Source organism: Diabrotica undecimpunctata, chromosome 5, assembly GCF_040954645.1.
Source record: "Diabrotica undecimpunctata isolate CICGRU chromosome 5, icDiaUnde3, whole genome shotgun sequence".
In the NCBI taxonomy this organism is placed as follows: Eukaryota; Metazoa; Arthropoda; class Insecta; order Coleoptera; family Chrysomelidae; genus Diabrotica; species Diabrotica undecimpunctata.
The window spans coordinates 117,819,081-117,846,397 of NC_092807.1; the positions used below are offsets into that span (position 1 = coordinate 117,819,081).

The following is a 27,317-nucleotide window of genomic DNA, read 5'->3' on the forward strand; positions in this document are numbered from 1 at the left end:
ACAGTTGCTAGCACATATTTTGAACACAAGAACATACACAAGGTGACCTGAACCTCTCGTGATAGAAGAACAACGAGTCAGATTGATCACATCTTAATAGATTCAAGGCATGGAACAGACGTAATAAACTGCAGAAGTTATAGAGGCGCAAACATAGACACAGATCATTGCCTAGTGATCTTAACATTGAGGGCTAGAATTTCAAATATTAGTAAAGAAAATAAAATGGATACAAAAAAATGACAGGCATAGAAATCAAAATGTAAATGAAGAATGCCAGACAGATATAGATTTCTACTGGACCAGAATAAAGGAAAACATTGTAGCAGCAGCGAAAGAAGAAACAGGAATAGAAGTTTATGCCCGAAGAAATCATTGGTTTGACGATGAATGAAAGAATGCAACAAAGGAAAAAAAAAATAAGTCTACAAAAAGATGCTTACCCGATGAACTAGAACAACTGTAGAGAATTACCAGACAAAGAAAAGAAAAGAGGATACATAAAATATAAAAACGAAACCACCTAAATGAGGAACTTAAATATATAGAAAACCTCAACAAAGAGAAAGAATTCCGAGCATTCTATAAGAAAGTTAACATCAACAGAAAAGAATCCAAGGCAACCACAAGACAATACATAAGTCAGAATGGCGACCTATTAACAACAAGGAAAGATGTAATGGAGAAAAAAACCTGGAAGACGGAAGAGATGAGGTAAGAGGAATAGACGAGAGGGAAGAGGAACCACCAACGATTCTTGAAGTTAAAGATTCATTTAAAAAACTGGCCAGAAACAAATCACCTGGAGAAATCCCTCCCCAATGACCGGAATATTGGAATACTTTGCACCATACACAAAAAAGGATATATCTTTGAATGCTCTAACAACAAAGGAATTACGCTTCTAAGTGCAGCGTATAAAATATTTTCCACAGTATTATGTCATCGTATGGCACCAAATGCAGAACAGATAGTAGAATCCACATTGATACTCATCACATATTTATAGACTACAAAGCAGCCTACGACTCACTAAATAGAAGGAAATGTTTAAAGCAATGAAATACCTAGGAATACCAAATCAGTTGGTAAATTTAATAAAACTAACTCTTGGAAAAGTTAAATGTAGAGTATGAATTCAGGAGGAACTGTGTGAACCTTTTAAAACAAATAACGTGCTGCGTCAGGGAGACCCTCTCTCCTGTATACTGTTTAATCTGGCTTTCTTCTTCTTCAAGTGCCATCTTCGCGGCGGAGGTCGGCAATCATCATAGCTATTCGGACTTTTGAGGCGGCTGCTCTGAAAAGTTCATTTGATGTACATCCGTACCACTCTCTCAGGTTGCGCAGCCATATCATTCTACGCCTCCCTATGCTTCTCTTTCCTTGGATCTTTCCCTGCATAATCAGTTGGAACAATGTGTATTTCTTTCCATGTGTAATATGTCCAAAATATTCCAATTTTCTTGTTTTAATCTGGCTTTAGAAAAAGTAATATGTATGTCAAAAATCACAACCACTGGTTTAATATATAATAAATTAGTTCAAATCCTGCCTATGCTGATGATATCAGTATTGTTGGGAAAACGAAAAACACCAACAAAACGAAGTATATGAAAATAAGCACGCAACTACAAATCCTACTACCACTTCATCGAATCAGTGAACGAATTTGTATACCTGAGAGCTGTCCTTAACACTAGGAATGATACTGCCGCAGAGATAAACCGAAGAATTGGCACGGTCAACAGTTGCTATTTTGGGCTTAATCTCCTCCTTAAATCCACAATTATATCGAGAAATACAAAAATAAAACTCTACAAAACAATAATACGCCCAGTTCTAACATATGGTTCAGAGACCTGGACTCTAACAAAAAATAATGAAAATATGTCAGAATGTTTCGAAAGACAAGTACTAAGGCGAATTTATGGATCAGTTAATGACAATGGAGTGTGGAGAAGACGATACAACTTTGAACTTTATAGAATATACCAGGAACCTGATATCGAAAAACATATTAAGATAGGACGTCTGAGGTGGATAGGACATGTAATGCGGATGAAACAAAATGACCCAACTAGAAAAACTTTCCTTGATAGACCGATTGGTCAGAGAAGAAGAGAAAAACCTAGAACAAGGTTCCTTGATAACATCGATTAAGACATGAGAAATATGGGTATACGGGCTTGGCGGAGAAAGGTGATGGATAGGGACACACAGAACAGTGTTATTAATGGAATTATTTGATATTATTCTAAGTTGATCACCATTGGATATGTCATTTAAAGAGGAACCACAGCTTTGTAAAAAAAGGTATTTATTAATTAGGGAGGATGGATAGGAATTCTCAATCAGAATACATTTAGTCTATTTAGCCTGCAGTTCAAAGCTTTAATTAGGTTTAATTTATATTTAAAAGAATGACAAGAGTGGTAGTTGAGAAACCTATTAGAGGCCATTGGTTTCCTATACCAACTTGTGGTTAAGGTTTTATCTCCCCTTCTGATGACACGCATGTCTAAGAAGGGAATACTATTTGTGCTGGAGTCCTCAAGTGTAACAGTGAACTGTAAATGAGGATCAAACTCATTGAATAAAGAAATATATATATATATATATATATATATATATATATATATATATATATATATATATATATATATATATATATATATATATATATATAAAGTTTGAGTTACTGAAACGACTCATCTAAATCAGTATCACAGGTCATTGCCATATAAAATATTACAACCCAAATGATGACAATCCTATAAACTACATTCCAATTCCCCTATTATCAGCGACGTTTGAGTTACTACAACGACTCATCAGTACAAAACTACTTGAAGCATTACTTGTCGAAAAAGCAGGCTTCTAATTAAAGAAAAGTTACGCAGATCAATCTCGTTCAATTACTTTATATGGTTGAGCGAGGGTTTTAGAAAAAAAAAAACGAGTGTGGCAGTCCAGTGGGACTGCCAGTAGAAGTTATACTTTTATACACGCGTTCGCCGTTACAAATTTATATGTGTCAATCTGCACAATCATTACATATGTAATGCTATAGGTAAGAGAGAGCAGAAAGAGAAACAGAATTAGGTATATAGGTATATGGTGCATCGTTTGCTGTATATAAACAACCTGTAATAAAAGTATAGTAAATGAATGATTGAATCAATATTTTGATGAAAATGTATATTTTTATTTTCATATATGTATGAAAGGAGTTGAATGCAAAAAAAATTTTTTACACATACTTTGTAGTAAAATTCATTGTTTATTTTGTTATTAATATAAAAATACAATACAATACACTGCAACATAATTCAATATAACAATACAATACAAATTAAAATGCAATATTCATAAGTATTATTTAAAAATGACAATATATAGAACTTACTTACGCATATGTTTAATTTATCATGATAATAATATTAATAAATAATAAATATATTTACAAAAAAAACATTTTTATTCTCGAGAGAGAAAGAGAGAGAAAATATATCTTCTGTCTCTCTCTTACCTATATCTTACATATGTAATGATTTTGCCGATTCACTCCCTTACAAATTTCCAACGTCGAACGCGCGTATAGAAGTATAACTTCATAAACTTAAAACTGCAACAGCATTGATAGATATAATAGTGGCATATGATATATTTTGAAGAGAAGTTGTGATATATATATATATATATATATATATATATATATATATATATATATATATATATATATATATATATATATATATAAGTTCTTATGAATAGTTCTATATAAATCCATCCTAACCCATCCAAATCGACAGTATCTGAACAACTGAACGATCCAAGATCCAACGACTTCTACTAGCTATACTACTCTTTAGCATGAACATGGGGGACATGCCACAAATCAGATTTAGAAAGTTTGGCTACACCCATGACAACGAATCAATCTTTTAAAGAAAACATATACGGAGTTCTTACTACGAGCTTGGACAGTAGGAAAGTACTTCTGTAGGGGGAGACTTTAACCGATTACCACGGAAACAAAGCTTTCTTACGTTAAGAGCTTTAAAACTATTAGATTTTCTTATAAATATTAGTCCCATTGGCAGAGATTCTCCCTATATAACGGGTGTTTTTTAGATGTATAGAAATGTAAGTTGGCAACACTTTTTTAACTGTCAGACATTTTGACAGCTGTCAAGTGATTTATGTTAAGTTTGGTTTGGCATTTTAGCATGAACAGACTTGACGCCTGAACAAGGCTTTCAAATTGTGCACATTTATTATGAAAAATATGTTCGAAATACGTATCGCGCACTACGTCCATTTTATGAATAATATAATAGTCTACTAGAACAATTAATTCGATTAACCATAGAACATTTTCGCACCACGTTTATTCTAAATCATAAGACGAATCCACGGAGACGTCGTATAGTGCGTACAGAAGTTTTTGCTGCTGTAGAGCGTAGCATAGATGAAGACCCGAATCAGTCGCTCCGTCATCGTGCAAAGTAGTTGGATATGTCTCTATCCACTTTATGGAAAATTTTGCGGAAAGATCTTGGTTTGCGTGCTTACAGAAATCTAACTCGTGCAGCAATTGAAGATACACGATCATCTAGCAATGCTTACATGCGATGAACGGGCCCAAAACAAGATTGTAGTTGATCCAGATTTTCAAAAGCGAATTATGTTAGCGACGAAGCTAGGTTGAGTAGCTTGTCAACAAACAAAAGTGCCGTATTTGGAGTGAAGATAATTTTCAAGTGTATATTGAGAAACCATTACATCTAGAAAAACTGACTGTTTGGTATGCTTTATGGGCTAGTGGATCATTGGTACTTCTTCAAAAACGATGCTGGTCAGAACTTTACAGTCATTGATGACCGCTATAGAACCATGATTACTGACGTCTTTATTCCTTATTTGAACAACCAAAATGTGCAGGAGCTGTCGTTTTATTATTACGGCACAACATGTCACACAGCTCATGCCACAATTGATTTATTAAAGAAAACGTTTGGTAACCGCATAGTTTCACGTTTCGGACCCGTGAGGCGGCCTCCAAGATCGTGCGATTTAACAACGCTAGGCATATACCTGTGGAGGTATGTAAAGGCGCTAGCCTACGTTGATAAACGTGAAACGATTGACCACTTGAAGGACAACATTCGCTGTGATATTGCCGATATACAGCCATAAATGTTAGAAAAAGTCTTTGAAAATTTGACCTCCAGATTAGACTATTTTAGAGCAAGTCGTTGCAGTCATATGTCAGAAATCATAAATCAGACATCATTTAAAGTATAATGTCAAACGATTATCTTTCGAATAAAGGCAATTTCATGTCAATTTCAAAAAATCATCTTTGTTTTATGCCATGTCAAAGATCTATAACTCTAAAAAAAAAACAACCTTTATTTGTTGTACTGTTAAGTGTAGTGATATAAAATATTAATTATTCAAACATAATGCACATAAGCTGTAATAATGGGAGCTGCATTAGTTTAAAATCCTTTTTTATGCGAGAAATCCGTTTTTTACTATTCCAATACTCATACTAAAAATTATTTTACGTACTCCACAATCAGAGTCATAAACATTGTTTGATGATAAAACCCAATATATTTTTTTGACGAAAGCTTTAGCAGGTCATCAAATAAAATAAAATTGATGGAACAAAAGCTAAAAATAGAGCGGTGTCAGCGTATTATTTTATATAGAACAGAGTCAATGACCAATCGACAAAAAGCAGTATATTTAAATTCTACTAAATAGGTTTAAATAGAGGGAAAACATATTGGTCAGGAATAAAGAAATGATTTTTAAAAAATACTTTTTGAAAAGCAGAATAAAAACAATGATCTAGAAAAAAACTAATAAAACTTCTGACGCACACCTACTACGAACGATTTAAAAAATAGTTTTAAACATACAGGGTTGGGTTAAAGTATGGAACAAACTCAATTTTTTTGAAACAGAAAAGACGCCTTTTATAAAACTTTGCATGCAAGTACAATGACACATAATGTATCTTTACCACCATATTTTTTTACTACTCTACTACCGGTTTCACCGGAAATACCGATTTTTGCAGATTTTAAGAGAACTTGTTATTTTTAATTTATACATAGTACCATAAGTTTGGTAGACGGTTTGGATGGAAAAGTTATTAAAGGGCCTAGGAGAGAATAGTAACGGCAGGGCTAAACTATTTGGATACCTAAAAGCTCAACAAAGAATATTTAGATCAGTGGTTCAAATTGACAATAGATCATGGAAAACACACCTTGCAGAACTATATACAGATTGAACGAATTTAAAACGGAACATACAATTTACTACTATATTTTTTTACTACTCTACTACCGGTTTCACCGGAAATACCGATTTTTGCAGATTTTAAGAGAACTTGTTATTTTTAATTTATACATAGTACCATAAGTTTGGTAGACGGTTTGGATGGAAAAGTTATTAAAGGGCCTAGGAGAGAATAGTAACGGCAGGGCTAAACTATTTGGATACCTAAAAGCTCAACAAAGAATATTTAGATCAGTGGTTAAAATTGACAATAGATCATGGAAAACACACCTTGCAGAACTATATACAGATTGAACGAATTTAAAACGGAACATACAATTTACTACTATATTTTTTTACTACTCTACTACCGGTTTCACCGGAAATACCGATTTTTGCAGATTTTAAGAGAACTTGTTATTTTTAATTTATACATAGAACCATAAGTTTGGTAGACGGTTTGGATGGAAAAGTTATTAAAGGGCCTAGGAGAGAATAGTAACGGCAGGGCTAAACTATTTGGATACCTAAAAGCTCAACAAAGAATATTTAGATCAGTGGTTAAAATTGACAATAGATCATGGAAAACACACCTTGCAGAACTATATACAGATTGAACGAATTTAAAACGGAACATACAATTTAATATATGTCTGTTTGAACTGCATTTGAAATAGTGGACCAATATAAAACTTGGACAAAAATAATTCCATACTCGGTGATAGACATTGTATAAAATATCGTTCAACTATCTGTCTCCTTTAAAGGAAAGAGGAGCTTTCCTAATAGTCGGAGAGATAGAGCCGAAATTTTGAACTGATCAGTAATATGACATTTCTCTACTGGAATATATTCATTGTAACTGGGTTAAGACTTTGCCTTACAGGCGGACGCCCCTCGGGGTACAGGAGGTGGCTATACAGGGATGAAGTAATTTTTTTCGGAAAAATTAACGATCGATAATATGGCTGAAAATTTGCCCAGAGTAAGATCTTGGTATAACTAGACGAAATCCCAAAGGGCGGACGCGAGAGTGGATACATAAGGGGTGGCGGACAGGGATGAAGTTGCAATTTTTTGGGAAAAAATTAACGATAAGTAATATGTCCGCCATTTTCATGGCTCATTATTAAGCCCCTAAAAGCTCTAAATCCAAAAGAGCGGACAGCTGGGTTGGTACAGAGAGCCATAAAACGGGGTCAAATGTACCACTTGCCTGCGCATTTTAGGTCTCGGTAACAATTTTCAAACTGATTTTATTATGATATTTTTATACCGATTGATTTGAAAATTTGTATGCTCACTTCTGTTACTATTCTGAAAAGCGTCAAGTAGAGTTTTCCTCAAAATTTCCGTAAATGAAAATTTTCGTAATTTTTTGAGGTAAAATCTAATTTGTAGAATTCTTTCGATTTTCTGTCAGTTATACCATGATTTTTTTCCAAAAATTTTCAAACGATTTTTCCGATAAGAAAAAAAAATTTAGAAAAACTTAAAAATTTCGTCATTTTTCTCACTCTCATTGATGTCATCACATTCATCATCTTCGTCACTTTCACTTTCAATAATATCACATTCATTATCTGCTTCATTTTCAATCATTACTTCTCGAACTGATTCTGGCATCTGAGGTCCACTAAAGCATTTGAATTTATATGTTTCATCTTCAAACTCCCAACCATGTTCTTCAACAATCAATTCTGTTGGTACTTTTTTATGAACATTTGTCCAAATATTTGAAATATAATAAGCTCGCAGTAGATGTTGGTGTAATTCATCTTGACATAGTGGTAAGCTTGAAGCATCGAAATTTTTTAGTTTTTTTTAAAAGGCTCGTTCACATCATGCAACTTATACTGCCGGTTAAATAGTGAAAATCTGACATCGTTTACTTTTCTTTTTGGAATTGTTCTCGTCAGTCCTGTTCCATATGAGTGACATATGAAAGTTTCTAAGGTTTCAAAAACTTCATTACAATCGAAGTCAGTTTCACCAAGTTGGATAAAAGCATCTTGATACTTATTACATTTAGCGCATGCTTCTAGAATTACTGATCTAAATGGAACGCGCATCATTATTATTTTAATATTTTAAAATAATAATGATGCAAAATTAATGTCCAAACAGAATTTGTAAAATTATAATTAACTAATGAAAAAAAAATTCAATCAATTTTGAAAGTTAAAAAAAATATTGAAAATATCTACAAAGTAAATTTCAAAACTTAAAAAATTGATAATTCCACTATTAAATTGATTTTTATTAATAATTATTTGTAAAATGTTAAAGGAATTCTACAAATTGAGTTTTACCTATTGATAAATAGAAATAATATATTTTGTATTTGATTATTAATGTAATAATAAATCAAATTTTTCTTATATCTGAACAACCATTATTTATGCAATATAAATTTAAAAACCTTTTTATTGCAATAAAAAATAAGTAAAATTATTATTTGTTATACCAAAAATATTTAAAAGTTAACATTATAAAATTACTTTAATTTAATAAAATATCAAACATTTATTCAATTAAAAATTAATTCGTAAAATATTTATATTTAAGAAAAACATGTGATTTGTAAAGTAAATATGACTTTAGTTTGAAAAAAAAACATTATTATATTATCATTTTAAAACTACAAAATATTCTATAAAAGATTCAGACGATGACGTAGAGTTTTATCAAATGTTTTAGAAAAGTTTTTCTAATTTTTTTTTCTTATCGGAAAAATCGTTTGAAAATTTTTGGAAAAAAATCATGGTATAACTTACAGAAAATCGAAAGGATTCTACAAATTAGATTTTACCTAAAAAAATTACGAAAATTTTCATTTACGGAAATTTTTTTGGAAAATTTTGAGGAAAACTCTACTTGACGCTTCTCAGAATATTAACAGAAGTGAGCATACAAATTTTCAAATCAATCGGTATAAAAATATCATAATAAAATCAGTTTGAAAATTGTTACCGAGACCTAAAATGCGCAGGCAATTGGTACATTTGACCCCGTTTTATGGCTCTCTGTACCAACCCAGCTGTCCGCCCTTTTGGATTTAAAGTTTTTAGGGGCTAAATAATGAGCCATGAAAATGGCGGACATATTACTTATCGTTAATTTTTCCCCAAAAAATGGCAATTTCACCCCTGTCCGCCACCCCTTATGTATCCACTCTCGCGTCCGCCCTTCGGGATTTCGTCTAGTTATACCAAGATCTTACTCTGGGCAAATTTTCAGCCATATTATCGATCGTTAATTTTTCCGAAAAAAATGACAACTTCATCCCTGTATAGCCACCCCCTGTACCACGAGGGGCGTCCGCCTGTAAGGCAAAGTCTTAACCCAGTTACAATGAATATATTCCAATAGAGAAATGTCATATTACTGATCAGTTCAAAAATTAGGCTCTATCTCTTGGACTATAAGGAAGCGATAAGTGGTTTGACAGCATAATAACTGCTTGAGTAGTCTAGTTTTCACAGTGATTCTAGGCAACCTATTTGGGTGAAGTTTTGACGTGTTCTTGAATGAGTTCAGAATCCAGCAGCCCGCTGAAGTATTGGATTTTTATAATATAATTATTTGACAACCTGTTGTTGGCCAACCACCTAGAGCGGAGTTGAGCCGAAATACATTGATTTCGTATGTTCCGTTTTAAATTCGTTCAATCTGTAGATGCAAAGAACGTCCCGAAGAGAACGATTGCGCAATGAATTAGAGACATTAAAGATAAGGAAATAGGGATACCAACATAAATATTTTCACCTCAATAAAAAAATGAAACGTAAAAAACTGAAGGAAAAAAATGAAATTCCAAACAATCTAATTAAAAACGGAAGAGAAAAATTAATAACAAGTATCTACTACTACTACTAAGGATTTCCACAGTTTTCACTGTCTTCCTTCACTCAACCGTTTTCTCCAAGTATCTACAAACTAATAATATAATTAGAATACCAATATATTCGAATTTAACACATAGAGTACAACATTATAAAATTGTAACAGCCCTCATCAGACTAAAACTCACCCTATTCACAGAGAAAAAAATTGGGGACTAGCAGCAAGCACTCAGGGAAGGCAGATCCAATACAGATGTCATCCACATAATAACAGAAACAATCTAGAAATACACAAACACGACATAGACCTCCAAATCCTCTTTGTAGACTACAGACAAGCATTTGACTATATTGGAAGAAAAAAATTATTTAATGAAATGAAAAATCAAAATATACCGGCAAAGCTAATTAGATTAACAAAAATGACTATATGTGGATATCTAGCTGAAATAACAACAGAAGAAGGTGGCACTAACTTAATTGCAATTAAAACAGGAGTGCTATAGGGCGATTCCCTGTCAACCACACTATTCAACATAGCATAGAAGGAACAGTCAAGGCGTGTGGAATTAAAGAAACTATAGCTTACTCCTCAACACAAATAGTAGCATATTTAGATGACATAGTTCTTATTTAAAGAGACAAGGGAAAATTAAAAGAATTATTAATTATTATTATTAAGTAATCTTAATAAAATGGTTCGACCTCCACAGGAAGTTAAAATATTAATCATCGTATGAAGACGACTCGTCGGCTGATGAAGAGCTATCGCGATCACTATTATTTACATTGATAATTAATGGTTTAACCGAAATGTCCACTCTTGTGTCTAAGTCCCACATTCTTTCTTCTTCTTTTATAGTGTGTCTTATACAATTTTTCCAAGACTCAGGTGTGACATTTTGTATGGCAGTAGCTAACAAGCACTTCACCTCCATTTTAAAACTCAAGTTTTCCCTTGCCACTTGGTTTTTTATTTGAGCCCATATAAGCTTGATAGGGTTTAGCTCACAATGATAAGGAGGGAGGCGATGTACAATTATGTTGTTTGCACGAGCCATTTCATCGACTGCATATTTCTTGAAAACGGGTATATGTATCCTCGCGAGGTTTATTAATTGTACTTTCAACATGTTGTCATTGAATGGTATATTTTTTTGAGAGAGCCAGTTGATCATTTCACCTTTTTGCCAGGCAGTCGTTAGTGATGGCTCCAACCGTCGACTGTGGTATGACGCATTGTCCATAACAACGACAGAATTTGCTTCAAGGCTTGGTGGAATATTTTAAAACCAACCTTTGAATCTTTGAGCGTCCATTTCCTCATGGTAATCGTTGGTTTTCTTGTATTCGAATAGTAACAAGCCGTTGTCCAAAAAACCTGAATCGCTGCCTATTGTTTTTATGAGCCTCCGTCCTTTACCCACTGGTGTTTTTAATCCTAATGAAAGCTCTTCAATGAAGGCTTGTCGATGACTTTTAATTTCCAAATCTTGCCACACCTTTGAGACAGTATGACCTTGATTTAGCCAAGTTTCATCTAAATAGTATACTTTTCGTCCTTCACAACGATACTCTCGGATTTTTTGTAAGTAATTTCTCCGCCACAAAACAATTTCATCTTTTTGTAAAAGAACACTATTCCTGCTTCTTTTTATATATTTAATGTTCATTTGTTCTAATGTTCGCAATAAAACACATCGTGATATTTTGGGTATTGAATTATCGAAATTTATTTCAACTTCAACTTTCTTTAAGGTTGGGATTTCGTTCCGAAAAAAGAAAGCATGGAATTTCCTCCGAATAGCATATTTGGTATGATCTTCAAGCTGAATGCGTTTTCTACCTCTGGTTTCAATGGTTTCAACAGGTCCATCATTCAATTTGCCTTCACTTTGTTTAAAATTGTTTACAATTCTGTATACACTTCTCGTCGAAACTTTAGTCAAATCACTACACAGGATAACTACATCGTTGACCGACATACTTTTATTCCTTTCACGGAGTCCACAATACACATTGAATATAATAGTTTTTTCTCCCATCGAAAAATTTGGACGTCGTTTACTTTTACTGCTTTCACTTTCCATATTACTCACAACAGTAAAATAAGTGTTCACTGCTTAGATAATCTAATCGATATGTGAGTCATGTCCTGCGGTGGGGCCACGATGAGTAGAATACTATTTTGCTGACGTCACGTTGCGTAGCAACGATGAATAGAATCGACGGTTGCTGGACAACGTGACGTCAGCAAAATAGTATTCTACTCATCGTCATCACACCACTGTTTACTTCGATAGCAAAACAACTGAATACCTGAGTAGCCGACTTTCACCGACTATCGCGGTTTTAGGGAGGTGTAACTATTAGATTCTAAACTAAAATTATTATTTATTGTAATTAATTCAAATTTATAAAACAATAATAAAAAGCAATGGGTTTTACAGCGATGAAGTATATCTTTTCTAAGTAAAAATATTAAGAGAATAAAAGTTTTGATTCTAAAAGTATGTCGAGTGGGAGATAAAAAAAAATTGAACGTATTAAACGAGCACTGAAAGATGTATGTGGCGTCCTTCATCATTTTTAGTGACGAATTTTGATTTCTCGTCCCAAAAAACTCCAGCTTACCAAATTTCGTGTTGTTATCCCATGCCTATCACGAAATATTTAAAAATAAAAGTTTAATTTTGACCCCCTTTATTTTGGTTATTATCAACTTTCGTACTAAAGTAAGTTACTTTAAATCGGTCTATTTTAATCTCAGGAATCTAAGATTAAGTTATGGCCATTCGTTACCAAACCCCATGTATATTATATTAATATATATAATAACCCAAATGTCAACAATAATCATATTAAAATTAACATAATTATAAATAGGTACATATTTATTTAATACAAGTAGCTTTGTCGTAACTTCTTATGATATTTTTCGTATGTCATTGGAAGATCTACAATAGAATTTACTGCCTAGATTTCTGGATTCTGACTATAGTGGATTTAATAACATGGCGACGTATGACTCCACGTGAAGTTGCTGGTCCTGAGATGATGTGTCTACGAGGACCTGATGAAAGCAACTGATTGAAATGACAATCTTGACAAGTTAGGACGGAAGTCCGAACAAAGCAGTCAGTGTAACTTTATGTGTTAGTCCAATTAAGACAGAAGCCAACGCTATTTAAAAATTGAAGAAGTTTAAATTAAAATAATGTAACAGTAGCAACCATCAATGTTGTTGTTTTAAGTTGTTAATTTGTCCTGAATTTATTTTTAAGAACATGGTGGACATTGTTTTATTAATTAATGTATGTGGTATTGTTAGGCAACCAACTATACATACGTCTTACAGTAGTGTGAATTAGAGATTCTAATATAAAGCCCCTTATGTTTTCACAACATTTGGTACCTGCAAAATGGAAAATAGACATATGTGGGAAGTTGGATTCTTGAAAATTTATTGTTGATGGGCGAAATAGGAATTGATATATTTTATATTTGGAGGTGGTGTTGAGTGAATAAAATAAAAGCTAATGTAATCTAATATTTATGTAATATTTAACTAATAACTTAAGCATGGAAGGCCATGTATGTTAAAAAGCAACATTTGGTACCTGGTAAATGTAAAACTTTTAAGTTACAAGTTCATGAACGTACAATAGTGTTTTGACCTAAAATAAATTTTTAATGTCTATTGTATACTTTTAGCCTCCTGTATATCAATAACGACAAAATTTAGCACGAATTTTTATGAGTTCTTATTCTTAGAATTAATCGACGAATATTCCACAAAATATTTCAGATTACTTGAAAACTTGAAAACACCCTGCATGTTGTTTTAATCTCTTGGTAAAAGTTTTAAAGCAGTTGTTTAGGCTATGATTTTGCCCTGTTCGAATTTATAAGCTCTTTTTTTTTTCAATTTTCATTCATACTAAATTTGGAATAGTTATGTAAACAATAATATGGTTTTGTATAAATAGCACATTTTGTGTCCATTAAAAGCCAAAAATATTTATGAATTATACATGCATCGAAATAATGATAACCATTTTTTCATAGCGAGATCCCGGGGGTGTCTAAATCTCGTCATATTCCGGAATATGATGCAGATGCGGATCGTTTATATGCATAGAATATTTTGTCTAACTGGTTTTCTGTATACTGTATACTGCATTAATGTTTAAAATCTTTTCTATTAATTCGGTCTGTTCTAAATCTGAGATCATTCTGGAAATACGGTTTAGACAGTCGCGCTTTCTATTTAATGAGTAAAAAGTAGAACAAAAATACATGAGAAAATATACAGATGTGGCTCACTTATTTAGTTTGAGATTTCGCATCGTGTTTAAGAATTTTCAGCTACAGCAAAAATAATATTTGTCGAGGTTGTACAAGCTTGTATAAATAGTCTAAAGTTCAACAGAAAGCTCTCCGTTTTCTCCCGAAAAAATTGAATAACTGGTTATTATACACTCATGGACAAAAATATCGAATATTTTGGAATTTTCCAATTTTTTTTTGTAGTCACTATTATTTCAAAATAATTTTAGATTACTGATAATACTCATGTACTCAACTGGTTTGAAATATTTTGATGTTTATTTTGACGTTTATTCAGTGGTTAGTGTCATTTGTACATCTTATCATAAAAATCCTTCTTCACGTAAAGGAAAAATCATACTAATTCGGTTATTTTTAGTTTAATTTATTAAGTTTAATTAACTATTGTTTTGATTTAACTAAGTTTAAAACAAGTATCCCACCAATTCGGCACTGCGGTGAAGTCCAAGTAACACATATTGTAATTTTGTACGAGGAAGGATATACACAAAAAGGTATCGCACGACGTTTCAGCAGTACTGAATGTATAGTTTCAAATACTCTAAAAAGGTACCGCGAAACAAGAAATTTTGTACGAAGGCCTGGTCAAGGACGCCCAAGGTGCACTATCGCAATTGATGACCGTTTTTTGGTTCTTAATTCTACACGAAATCGTTCATTGACATCGATGCACCTCAGAAATAAGCTATTAAATGTTATGACAAGTTATTGTGAGTTCACAAATAGTTAGACGAAGATCAAAAGAAGCAAACTTAAAGCCCAGACGCCCCGCCAAAGTTCCACGTCTTCTCCAAAATCATAAAGCTCGTTGTTTGGAATTTGCAAGAACACATATTTAGTGGAATATCGACAACTGGAAAAACGTTATTTTCACTGATGAGACCAGAATCCCATTATGGAAGCCAGATGGTCAAAACTATGTCTACAGAAGAGTTGGAGAACGATTAGCCAGCTGCAGTCTCGCCCAGACCATTAGTTTTGGAGTTTATGGTATAATTCTATGGGAAGGTATTAGTTTGGAGGTCCAAACTGCACTTGTGGAAGTGATTGGACGTATGACTAGTGATTCTTACGTTTAAAACATCCTGCAAGATCATATTTTGTCATATGTTGGTTACATTGGATATGAAAGATTCACGTTAATGCACGATAATGCTCGACCACACGCCACTGCCATAGTGAGTAATTATCTTGATGAGGTCCAAATTCGAAGATTGGTTTGGCCACCGTCTAGTCCGGGTTTAAATCCAATAGAGCACATGCGGGATCACCTAAAACTCAGCATATGACAAAGAAATCCCGTTTCAAATACGATAGAGCAGCTTCGGCTTGCTGCACAGGATGAATAGAATGCAATTTCCCAAAGATATGTCCAAAATTTACTTACAAGCATGCTGAGAAAGATGCAAGCAGTAATAAGAGCTAGAGGGGGGAATACTCGTTACTGAACATGCACTTCTTTCAGTTTACACTAGTTGTTTAAGCAATTTAAATTATCATTTGAGTTTAGAGTAAAATAACCTTATTTACCTTATATTAAACATTAATTTTTTCACAATTTTCTCTGCATAAAAACTTAAAATTGTTCATTAAACATTGTTAAAATAAACTTTATTTTACAATAAATGACTTGCTTGACCAGAATTTATTTTGAAAAAACAAAAATTTGAAAATTCCAAAATATTCGATATTTTTTTTTCCATGAGTGTATTTTCAGTATTTTTTTTTAAATATGTAAAGCTATAAAAGAGAACACTTCTATGTGATTATTAAATTGGAAACTTCAAGCTGTACACATGCAATAAAACGATAAGAAATAGGCAAAATTTAAGACTTAATGCAATTTAATTTTAAATTGCATTTTTTTAATGTCCAAGTCTTAGTTCCATATAATAATATTAAAAATATAAATATAACAGCGAATGGTACGTAGTCTGATCTCCAAATTTAGATTTTTGCACGTTAGGAGTAGCTTCATTCGTATAAATGCTGATCTGACAATCTCTATTCGCCTGTTTATTTCTACAGTATGATCATTGGTTTCATTGATCAAATTTCCTAAGTACTGATATTTTTGTACTTGTTCTATCACGTTACCATTGGTTGTCAATAGGTATTCATACTCAAGCTTTCGATAAGATAATGTAGATCTTCTATACTCGTTGCTATGATCACAGTGTCGTCCGCATGTCGTAAGTTGTTAATTAATTTTCCGTTAACGGTAACTCCCGCTTTGATATTATTGAGCGTGTTTTGAAAAGTTTCTTCAGAATATAAGTTAAACAAAAGTGGCGATAAAACACATCCCTGTCTAACTTCTCTACAGATCTGCATTTCTTCTGAGTGCTGCCCATCAATTTGAACTATGGCACTTTGGTTCCAATATAATGTTTGCACTATATTTATGATTTTACTGTCAATGCGCTTATTCATAAGTATTGATATTAGTTTTTCACATCTTACTTTATCCAAAGATTTTTCGTAGTCAACAAAGCACAAGTGTAGATCAACGTTTACATCCTGACATCGCTGAATTATTATGTTGATGGCAAATAGTCCCTCTCGAGTAACCATTCCATTTCGGAAACCGAACTGCGTCTCGCTAATATCCTCCACTAACCTTTCGTATATTCTCTTATGTATTACGTTCAGCAGTACTTTTAAAGTATGAGGCTCAGTGTTCGATAATCAGAGTACTCTTTTGCTGCTTGTTTTTTAGGGATGGTTATAAATGCTGATTCCAGCCACTGTTGTGGTATTATTCCCGCCTTATTGTCTTTAGAGTTTTTGATAGCATATTTGATTTCATATATAGTGATCTTTTGTCTCTCTAAATGATTTAATTCTTCTATTTTCTGCATTTCACCTCTTTCATCTTGGAAAGGTTCTCTAGCATACTCCTCCCATCGTCTTAATTTCTCTGCTAAATCTATTAGTAGTACTCCTTTTTTGTCTTTTATGTGTCCTTGCTGTCTATTTCGACCCATTCCAGTCACTTCTCTTATTTGTTTATTGTTTCATCAAATATATTTCCTTAGCTGTTTTGATTTTTTTTAATTATTCGTTGTATTTCTTTATACTTCTGTAGATCTATTTCTTTATATTTCCTTCTTTCTTCCATCTGTAATAGTATTTCGTCTGTCATCCACTGTTTTTAGTCTCTGTCTTATGTTGTACCAAACTTTCTTGAGCTGGTTTCAGTAATGTGGTTTTTATATTATACCACTTTTTATTTATATCCATAATTTTTTTTGTTGCCAGTTAGTGCTTTTTGCATATTAACATTCACATTATTTTTTAAATTGTTTTTTATTTCTTCGTTTTTTAGCATTCTTACATTAATTTTTGATTGTTGTTGTCTAAGTTCAATTCTTTTTAATTTTATTTTCACGTCAGCAACTAACGGATTGTGGTCTAAGTTAACATCTGCTCCAGGATAAAATTTAACTGAGGTTATAAAGTTTTTATATCTGCTATTTACGAGTATAAAGTCTATGTGGTTTCTGACAATGTGGTTTTCTGTATGTGAAGGAGACGTCCATGTATATAGTCTTCACTTATGAAGCTGAAACCAAGTATTGGCAATTATCATATTCTTTTCTTGGCAGGATTCTATGAGCCTATCTCCTCTCTCGTTTCTAGTTCCTAATCCGAACTGTCCAATTATATTTTCAACTGTACCTACTCCAATTTTTGCATTCAAGTCTACTAAAATGTAAGTAATATCTATAGATTTTGTTAACTTGATTGTATTGTGCAATTCTAAATAAAACTTTTCGTTTCGATCTCATCTTCGGTCTTATCAGCTGTGGGAGCATAGACTTACTACTGTCTAGTTCACTAGTGGACTAGTGAGTGAACTAGAAGTGACTAGTGAGTGTAGCAGTGTCTGGGGGCTCGGGAGACTGAGACCTCGAAAGCTCTAAAGCAGACATCAGATATGACGTCGAAAGCTCTCGGCCCAATGGATATCAACTAGGTTCAACCCGGAAGACTGGTGAGTTTAATATTAATTTTTATAATAGTATTATTCTTATATATGCAAAAAGCACTAACTGGCAACAAACAAATTATGGATATAAATAAAAAGTGGTATAATATAAAAAACACATTATTGAAACCAGCTCAAGAAAGTTTGGTACAACATAAGCCAGAGGCTAAAAAAACAGTGGATGACAGAAGAAATACTATTACAGATGGAAGAAAGAAGGAAATATAAAGAAAAAGATCTACAGAAGTTTAAAGAAATACAACTAATAATTAAAGAAAAAATCAAAACAGCTAAGGAAATATATTTGATGAAACAATAAACAAATAAGAGAAGTGACTGGAATGGGTCGAAATAGACAGCAATGACACATAAAAGACAAAAAAGGAGTACTACTAATAGATTTACTAGAGAAATTAAGACGATGGGAGGAGTACGTTAGAGAACCTTTCCAAGATGAAAGAGGTGAAATGCAGAAAATAGAAGAATTAAATCATTTAGAGAGACAAAAGATCACTATATATGAAATCAAATATGCTATCAAAAACTCTAAAGGCAATAAGGCAGCTGGATTAGATGAAATATTAGTAGAACTGTTAAAACTAGTGGAAGAGGATAACTTGGAAGTATTGGCAGATTAATTCAACACGGTGTACGATACGGGAATAATACCACAACAGTGGCTGGAATCAGCATTTATAACCATCCCTAAAAAACAAGCAGCAAAAGAGTACTCTGATTATCGAACACTGAGCCTCATGAGTCATACTTTAAAAGTACTGCTGAAAGTAATACATAAGAGAATATACGAAAGGTTATAGGAGGATATTAGCGAGACGCAGTTCGGTTTCCGAAATGGAATGGTTACTCGAGAGGGACTATTTGCCATCAACATATTGATTCAGCGATGTCGGGATGTAAACGTTGATCTACATTTGTGCTTTGTTGACTACGAAAAATCTTTCGATACAGTAAGATATGAAAAACTAATATCAATACTTATGAATAAGCGCATTGACAGTAAAATCATAAATATAGTGTAAGCATTATATTGGAACCAAAGTGCCATAGTTCAAATTGATGGGGAGCACTCAGAAGAAATGAAGATCTGTAGAGGAGTTAGACAGGGATGGTTTTTATCGCCACTTTTGTTTAAATTATATTATGAAGAAACTTTCCAAAAGACGCTCAATAATATCAAAGCGGGAGTTTTGATGCGGACGACACTGTGATCATAGCAACGAGTATAGAAGACCTACATTATCTTATCGAAAGCTTAAGTATGAATAGTGCTGAGATGGGAATTACTATAAACGTAAAAAAAACGAAGTACATGCTAATTACAAAAAGACCACAGAATATACATCGCCTATTGACAACCAATGGTAACGTGATAGAGCAAGTACAAACATATCAGTACTTAGGAAATTTGATCAATTAAACCAATGATCATACTGTAGAAATAAACAGGCGAATAGAGATTGCCAGATCAGCATTTATACGAATGAAGCCACTCCTAACGTGCAAAAATCTAAATTTGGAAATCAGACTACGTACCATTCGCTATTATATTTATATTTTTAATATTATTATATGGAACAGGGACTTGGACATTAAAAAAATGCAATTTAAAAACAATCAAGGCTTTCGAACTCTGGTTAGAGCGCAGAGTATTAAAAATATCATGAACTGATAGAATTACAAATAAAGAATTACTAGAGAGGGTTGGTTAAGAAACAGAACTAATCACCACTATACAAACCAGAAAACTGAAATACCTAGGCCACGTGATGAGGGGAAAAAAATATGAAGTTATTATTATAAGTCTTAAATTTTGCCTATTTCTTATCGTTTTATTGCATGTGTACAGCTTGAAGTTTCTAATTTAATAATCACATAGAAGTATTCTCGTTTATAGCTTTACATATTAAAAAAAATATATTGAAAATACACTCATGGAAAAAATATCGAATATTTTGGAATTTTCAAATTTTTGTTTTTTCAAAATAAATTCTGGTCAAGCAAGTCATTTATTGTAAAATAGAGTTTATTTTAACAATGTTTAATGAACAATTTTAAGTTTTTATGCGGAGAAAATTGTGAAAAAAATAAATGTTTAATATAAGGTAAATAAGGTTATTTTACTCTAAACTCAAATGATAATTTAAATTGCTTAAACAACTGGTGTAAACTGAAAAAAGTGCATGTTCAGTAACGAGTGTTCCCCCCTCTAGCTCTTATTACTGCTTGCATCTTTCTCAGCATGCTTGTAAGTAAATTTTGGACATATTTTTGGGAAATTGCATTCCATTCATCCTGTGCAGCAAGCCGAAGCTGCTCTATCGTATTTGAAACGGGATTTCTTTGTCATATGCTGAGTTTTAGGTGATCCCGCATGTGCTCTATTGGATTTAAACCCGGACTAGACGGTGGCCAAACCAATCTTCGAATTTGGACCTCATCAAGATAATTACTCACTATGGCAGCGGCATGTGGTCGAGCATTATTGTGCATTAACGTGAATCTTTCATATCCAATGTAACCAACATATGACAAAACATGATCTTGCAGGATGTTTTAAACGTAAGAATCACTAGTCATCCGTCCAATCACTTCCACAAGTGCAGTACGTACCTCCGAACTAATACCTTCCCAAAGAATTATATCATAAACTCCAAAACTAATGGTCTAGGCGAGACTGCAGCTGGCGAATCGTTCTCCAATTCTTCTGTAGACGTAGTTTTGACCATCTGGCTTCCATAATGGGATTCTGGTCTCATCAGTGAAAATAACGTTTTTCCAGTTGTCGATATTCCACTAAATATGTGTTCTTGCAAATTCCAAATGACGAGCTTTATGATTTTGGAGAAGACGTGGAACTTTGGCGGGGCATCTGAGCTTTAACTTTGCTTCTTTTGATCTTCGTCTAACTGTTTGTGAACTTACTTTAAATTTCAGAACAGCTGCTAAGAAGAGTATACCAATAAGTCCCCAAATCTCTTCGACGTCAGTCATTTTAGCATCTCTGTAGCGTTAGAAATTTGCTCTTACCTTCTCAAAATAGATGTTGGTACAACGCGTAATTTCTTTGACGATATTATCATCTAGCATACATTTGAAGCATTCAAACTGTGTTTTTGCGTTCCTAGCTTCTCTAATTGGTCCTGGTAACTTCAAAAAAATATTTATTGCACGAGTTCTTCAACATCTTAGTTTACTTTGTTTTTTTTTGTCCTTGCCAAGATATTATTTTGAAATAATTTTTTCTTCATCATTTTCCCCTTGAACCCCTTCATCACAGTCTTATTCCGATGCTTGTTCAGACATGGTACATTCTTATTCTAGAACATTATCAGATACATATTTCTCAACATTATAGTCATCTGAGCAGCTGTTGTCTTCACTACCATCTATATTCGGCTCCTGTTCGTTCTCTATTTCATTATTCCATTCCATTAACATTTTCTCAAAATTAGAGTCGCGAATCTTACTCTCTCAATGACCAACTTGAGACAAACAGCTCTCCCCACCTCAACTTATTCAATTAAAGACTATTAAGTGTAGAGGAATAGTAAAAATACATCACTTGAGAAAGATATTCTGTCGAAACTATTGTAGTGATAATAAATTATAATAGATTTTGTGAAAGTTTTAAAAATAAAAGTGTTTCATTGTTAGATATATATTAAATTTTACGGAATTGTAAGATGGTGTAGTAGGGCTATATTACCAAAACTACAGAAGGAATAATTTATCATTTTTTTATTGATCTCTATTATACTTACAATATTTTTTTCTTCCTTTTTTATTGGCACCCCGTTAAAATTCAAAAGTCAAATCTTTCAACTGAAAATAAATATTTTCTTAAACATATTTTCGCTAACCCTAATTGATTTTGTCACATACTTTCGCATTTTTAGGAACCCATCGCATCAAACAGACAAAACTTTGATCGATCTAATAAAAAAGTTATTTGCGGCTCTGTGCTCGCCGACCTATCAGCAAGGGAGAAAAATCGCGGCAAACTTTTTTATTGTAATACTGAACCATTGACCCAAAAAGTTATTGGTGTGTAACAAGGGGAATTGTAAATATTGAACATATCGCTACAGACCTGTCGCACAGTAAATTTTTTAACTCAAATTTGGTCAAATACTATTCTCATTGTACTCCAAAATATATTTACTTAATAGTAATTGTTTAAAAAGTGTTTCTGAATTACACTGGTCTGCAAAAAATATTTTCTCCTTATTGTCTTCATGCATGTTAATGTTATTTTTGGTAGTCTAAACTCGGAATTTACCATAGAAATAAAGACAATATAATATAGAGAATATAAATCAAAAATCGAATTCAGGATTCAGCCGAAATTTTCTAAACGGTGCAAAACAAACATGCGACGAATGCAACGAAATGTAGTGGCATGGGAATTTATAAGTTGTATTCACATCATGCTACAATTTTGTACTAGCGTCTATCAGTAAATATCTATCCATATAAAAGACTATGATGTTAAGTCACACCGTTTGTCCAGTAAACTAACGACGCCATCTGGTAAAGAAATATGAACTACCAAAATTTGACATAATAATTAATAATAATTTTAAGGCAGAATTTAATACAAAATAATTTAAAGCTTTGTGTTACTTTAGCTATAAAATCCTAATACCTTCTGAACATAGAAATCTAGGAAAATTAGGAATTAATTAATTCCTAAATTATAGGTTACTGTAATTGTAAGGAAAGATCAATGACGTATAATAATTAATGTATTTACTATATGTCACTGGGTAAGATAAACATACACTTACTATAAAAATAAAATGACACATAACAAACGCCGACGCATTACCAAAATAAAATAAAATAAAAACAATAAGATTAAATAAAATTAAATAAAGGTTATTAGAATTAAATAAAATTAAATCAAGTTAAACACAATTATGTAGAATTAAGAGTTTTGTGGTGGGGGCAGAATAGTTCGTCGGATCGTGACGTATGATACATCATTGGAAAACAGAGGCGGTAGCGAATATTTTGAGACAGAAAAACACACATTGCGGCATTGCTAAAAGGGCATTTTATCATATCTCCTTTGTATTTGGTCCGATTGGAGCGTATGATACGTTAAATGAAAGGGAAGGATATCACGAATATACTAAGACCAAAAAACAAACAAAGCAACTACCAAAAAGGCACTACACAGTGTCTTCATTATTAATGAACGTACAGTTACATATGAGATGCCATAGGGCACTATGCACAAAAATAGTATAACTGAAAGACTAATTTTGATTTATTGACTTAAAGAAGGCCTCTGGCTGAGTACAAAATAAACAACTGAAGGAATCCTAACAAGCGACATAGCAAATAAAAGGGAGAATATAACGAATATATTTGGATAGAAAAAAACGTACAAATAGACTACCAAAAGGGCACTACACATCGTCTTCATTAATATTGAACGTTCGTAATATTAAATGTTCGGATAAATTTCCGCGGTCAGATGAATGAAAATTACTTAGTTCTCGGGAAGAACCGCGTTGAGAATTTATTACTCGACGTTTCGGCACCCATTTTGGAGCCATTATCAAGAGTGATACGGTTCCTTTCGAGTTCGGGGTCTCAATCTGCCTACTCCCCTCACTCGACACGTACCAGTATCGTGTTCTGTATAAATACAAGAACTGTGCCGAGAGACAGGGAGGATTTTTTTACTGTAAGTAGTTTTTGTTCATAGCTTTTATAATGTGTTTTGACTACCAGCTTTATGTAAAGTGGCGGCAAGAAAATTCTATCTAGTGGCACTTAAGCTATTTGAGATAAATTTGTAACTCCAGCTTTACTTTTTCTTTTGAGGCAATTTTTCAGTAGGTAATATTTATCACTTACAAGACTGTCCCATTCACATAAAAAAAAACATTAAAGCTCAGTATATCCTCTCTATAATCTAGCAAGTATATCCCAAGCTGTAGAAAAAAAAACTCACATTAATTAGTGAATTATTGAAACTAGCACAGCGTTATAAAGAGTAAGGCTTGGAGTAAGCTCCAAATGTTTGTAACTTCATACTGTTGGTTATAATTTTTTAATTTTATGGCACTTGAAAGGTGCAAAAAGATGCTTTTTGAATATTTTTATTTTTATCTTTGAAGTTATACTTCTACACGCGCGCTCCACGTTGGAAATGTGTATGGGAGTGAATCTGTGAAATCATTACATATGTAAGATAATGAGTAAGAGAGAGACAGAAGATATATTTTCTCTCTTCCTCTCGAATATAAAAATGTTCCTTTTGTATATATAATTTAATATTATATATATTATATAAAGATATATATACATATAATATTATATATATATATATATATATATATATATATATAATAAAATATTTATTAATATTATTATTTATGTAATATGTTTTGTATTATTTATTAAATGTTCATAATTATATTAGTCTTTTGTATTTCAAAATAATAATCTCAATAAATCACTGTATGACCCAGAACTGTCAATTTTGAAATACGCTTGTGTCATGTCCTCGGTAGTATAGTAGTCAGTATCCCCGCCTGTCACGCGGGAGACCGGGGTTCGATTCCCAGAAGGGGAGGACTTTTTTATTAATATTATTACATGGTAAATTAAACATATATGCATGAGTAGAAAACTTATGCATATTATTGTCATTTTTAAATACTTATGAATATTGCACTTTAATTTGTATTGTATTATTATATTGAATTATGTTGCACTGTATTGTAGTGTATTTTTTTTGTGTATATTATTGTCATTTTTTAATACTTATGAATATTGTATTTTAATTTGTATTGTATTATTATATTAATAACAAAATAAACAATGAATTTTACTGAAGAGTATGTGTAAAAAAATTTTTGCATTTAACTCCTTTCATACATATATGAAAATAAAAATATATATTTTCATCAAAATATTGATTCAATCCTTCATTTACTATACTCCTATTACAGGTCAAAAGTTGTTTATTAATTGTTAGTAAGTTGTTATTAATTCTGTTTCTCTTTCTGCTATGTCTTACCTATAGCATTACATATGTAATGATTGTGCAAATTGACTCCCAAATAAATTTGTAACGGCGAATGCGTGTATAGAAGTGTAACTTCCACCGGCAGTCCCACTGGACTGCCACACCCGTTTTTTTATTGTATCAAATCCACATTTTCGGATAAAATCAGTATAATATCGTGAAAGTTCAAAAATGTAAATTTTTCACCATTTTTTATTTTTGAAATAACTTTTGTAAAAATTTTTTTTTATACAAAAGCTTTATATTACAGCTCTTTTAATTACAAATCGAATTAAACTTTCTCAGATCCGATCGATCATTTCATTTTCGAGATACGTTAATTGTGTATAAAAATGCTTAAATGTTAAATTTAAGTACTTAAAAAAAAGAGATTTAATTCTAAACATTTTTAAAACCTTTCTAGTAAGCGTTCACAGTGATTTTTGTTAGTGTATGTAATTTTTTTCATTATTTTAGACATATTGTAGTTACGTTACTTTGTCAAGCGTTCCTTTCTTTGTGTTTTTGATTTGTGTTCTTATTTACCGGTTTAAATGCTTATTATCCGAATCATTTTGGGTTCTAGATGTTCTACATTTCTTTGACGTTTTATTACATTATATTTAAAAAAATTAATTAAAATTGGTTGGCATGCTCACATTTTATAGAGGTGTTCCCAATCTTAGCTGGTCACACTGTATAAGCTATTATTTAATTTTTAGTACTATTTGATGCAATTTAAAATTTGTCCATTAATTTATGTGGATTGTAGACAACTGACACTTTTATTAATAGTTTCTTACATAAACTGTCACTTAATTCATACACATTCATATGTATCTGGAAAATAAGTACTAAATTTTCTGTATTAAAAAATTGCCATAGCTTCTAACAACTGGCCTAATTACAAAAACAGTGACTACCTATATGTCGTGCGTTCTTATCCTTACCGTGTGATTCGTCCTTTCGAATCTCTGGCCGTTTTTCCACCATGTTATACTGGCAGGAGGTCGGGAACCGGAACTTTGACATAATAAATCGTGGCGTCTCCCAGCTGACAAGGGTTGATTGGATCCCAAAATTTTTACGTCCAATGGACCGACTGAAAAATTTGAAGTTTCTCATGTATGAAATGTATTTTAAAACAGTTTTAAAAGTATTATTAAAAGCGAAAGAGAAAAATACATTGGAATTTCTGAATAAATGCAAGTCAAACAGTTTTTTTACTACATAATTATGTATTTTAACTTTGTAAGCAGAGTATTTTTTAATATTATGGGGTGATAGCTCGGGGATAGATTATAACTAATGTTTAAAATTTCTTTTAAGTGCATTGTACATATATATATATATATACATATATATATATATATATATATATATATATATATATATATATATATATATATATATATATATATATATATATATATATATATATATCAAGTGATGATTCTTGAGGATGCAGTTAGTCTATTTGGCCCACAAGACAAAGGAAACTCTTTGAATTACTGTCAAGCTTTCGAATTTATTTTAATTCTTTTTTTAAGTCATCTGTAAACATCTTTTTATAATTATAACTAGATAATTTTTATATTGAGTTGTTCACAGATGTCTTGAAAAAGAATTAAAATAAATTCGAAAGCTTAACAGTAAGCCAAACAGTTTTCTTCGTCTTGTGGGCCAAATAGACTGACTGCATCCTCAAGAAGAATCATCAAACTCCAAAATTAAATAAAACTAGTTCTTAATTCTATCCTAATACTAATATCCAAATTGGCTGGAT

At 32.2% G+C, this 27,317-nt stretch overlaps 1 protein-coding gene across 1 annotated transcript in view; it reads right to left on the minus strand.

Moving 5' to 3' along the window:
- LOC140441706 (protein turtle-like) overlaps nucleotides 1-27,317 on the minus strand; it is a 518,457-nt gene that overhangs the window by 175,560 nt on the left and 315,580 nt on the right. The window contains exon 5 of the mRNA XM_072532588.1: nucleotides 26,482-26,633. Within this exon, the coding sequence (XP_072388689.1) occupies nucleotides 26,482-26,633 (152 nt within the window). The remainder of the gene's footprint in view (nucleotides 1-26,481; nucleotides 26,634-27,317) is intronic.